This window comes from Chironomus tepperi, unplaced genomic scaffold, assembly GCF_022539635.2.
Source record: "Chironomus tepperi strain 1889 unplaced genomic scaffold, CSIRO-AGI_Ctep_v1 contig_124, whole genome shotgun sequence".
Lineage (NCBI taxonomy): Eukaryota > Metazoa > Arthropoda > Insecta > Diptera > Chironomidae > Chironomus > Chironomus tepperi.
Window position 1 is genome coordinate 62,087 of NW_027226246.1, and position 2,016 is coordinate 64,102.

Consider the following 2,016-nt stretch of genomic DNA (forward strand, 5'->3'; position numbering starts at 1 on the left):
CTCATTAAGACCAATTCATATCTTGTTCCTCTTGCTGGTCTCCATCAGGACTTGAACACACTGATGCTGAGCTTAATTAAATTTATTTATTAGGTCTCTCCCATAACAGGCAGATATCTTGCTTTAATGGTGCAGAAAGACCACTACGGTACCTAAAATCGGTATATTTGCCTATTATGAATCATTTAATACATTTACACATAGATCTAACCTTGAAATAAACTCTCACCTCAGAGGCCTTTCTAACTCGTTTTTTATTAGTTTTAAATGCATCTTCTTTTCCTTACCTCTAATTTTATATTCATTAAATTATTTTAAAACATCAAGCAACAACGATTACCTGAAAAATCTAAAATAAATAAATAAAAAATACGAAAGAAATGGTCAAAAATTATCACTTAATATCGGTACTTAAAAGAAAAGGATCAAGACGTGCAAAACTCGTCTTTGTGAGTGTTTTGTGTGCATTAATTTATGGACTGTCTCATTACATCCACGAGTGCTATATAAAGTTCAAAATTAAGCCTGAGATTTTGATCAATGAAAAATACATCAATCGACATCAGATTCCATTTCCAGCGATCACAATTTGTCCACCACAAGTAGTGAAAAGTGAATTCTTAAATTTGACAAAAATTCGCAATGAAATTTCACAAAATAAAGCAACAAGCTATGAAGATCAAATGTCATTGGCTGTATCAAGTCAAGTTTGCAGCAACCTTGTGCTGGATTTCGAGAAAATTCCAGATTTAAATGAAAACGTAATTGAAATTATGAAGAAAATATCGCCACAAATAAATGATATTTTTGGTGAATGTTCAGCACTGGATGCAGCTAAAAATTGTGAAGATCTATTTACTGCTATTTTAACGCCACTTGGAACCTGCTTTACATTCAACATGCTTGATGAAAATTTATTCCTTCACAAAGAGACCAGCAAGGAATTTTATACCCACAATTCAGCCACAAATTCAAGTCCAGTGCTGAAATGGACGATGGAACAGAAATACCTTACAGATGAAGAGCTTGTCAGTCCATTAAGATCCACAGTGGTGCATGAGTTACGTCTCAAAGTGAAGCTCAACAAAAGTGAGGATCAGAATTTGTGCAAGGAACGATCTCGAGGCTTCACAATAATTCCACACTTGCCAAACGAATATCCAACAAATACTCATATTTCAACAAATCTAGAGACCAAAAAGCATAAGCATTTGAGCATCACAGCAACAGTAAAAAGCATCGATAATTCATTTAAAGTATTTCCGCTTGAACAGCGAGGATGCTTCAATGAAAATGAACGTAAATTGCGATTTTTCAAATCATATACAATGAGTAACTGCATACAGGAATGCATTGCTAATTTCACATACTCAAAGTGCGGCTGTGTGTCATTTTTTGCGCCCAGAACAAGCGACATGAAGGCTTGCCAAATTAATGATTTGGCATGTTATTCAAATATCTACAACAAATGGCCAAGTAAATACTATATGGATCCGGAGAATCAAGAATTCCCATGCAATTGCTTACACACCTGTGCTGAGATTAAGTACAGCATAGTCAGCGAGTACACATTCGATCGAGATGACTACGATGAGTAATTTATCATAATTAAATATTGTATTAAATTTTATTAAAATTTATTTTCATTTTCTTCAGTGAAAATGCCACTTATGGCAGCATAGAAATACAATTTTTAGTTGCTCAAGTCACAGAAACAACAAAATTTGCAACATATCAGTTTGAGAATTTTATTGCTGAAGTTGGTGGATTAATTTCATTATTTTTAGGCTTCTCACTGCTGTCATTTTTTGAATTGTGCTTTGAATATGTTGCATATTTAAGAGCTGGACTTCGTCAATTTCATGAGATCATTCGGTCGAACTGGAGAATCAGGACAGCAATTCGGAGGTTAAATGACGATGATGATCATATTGTTGTTTTAATTCCAAATAGGACGCGGAGAGCAACGATTAGTACTTTTTGTTGAAGACTTATGCATAAGTCTACATAATTATG

The 2,016-nt window shown here is 34.0% G+C and overlaps 1 protein-coding gene across 1 annotated transcript; it reads left to right on the forward strand.

Annotated features, from left to right (window-relative positions):
- The first annotated feature begins 380 nt into the window (after positions 1–380).
- LOC139087533 (pickpocket protein 28-like) lies at positions 381–1,598 on the forward strand. Its single transcript, XM_070636365.1, has one exon. The coding sequence runs from the start codon at positions 381–383 to the stop codon at positions 1,596–1,598; it is 1,218 nt and encodes a 405-aa protein (XP_070492466.1).
- Positions 1,599–2,016: the final 418 nt, after the last annotated feature.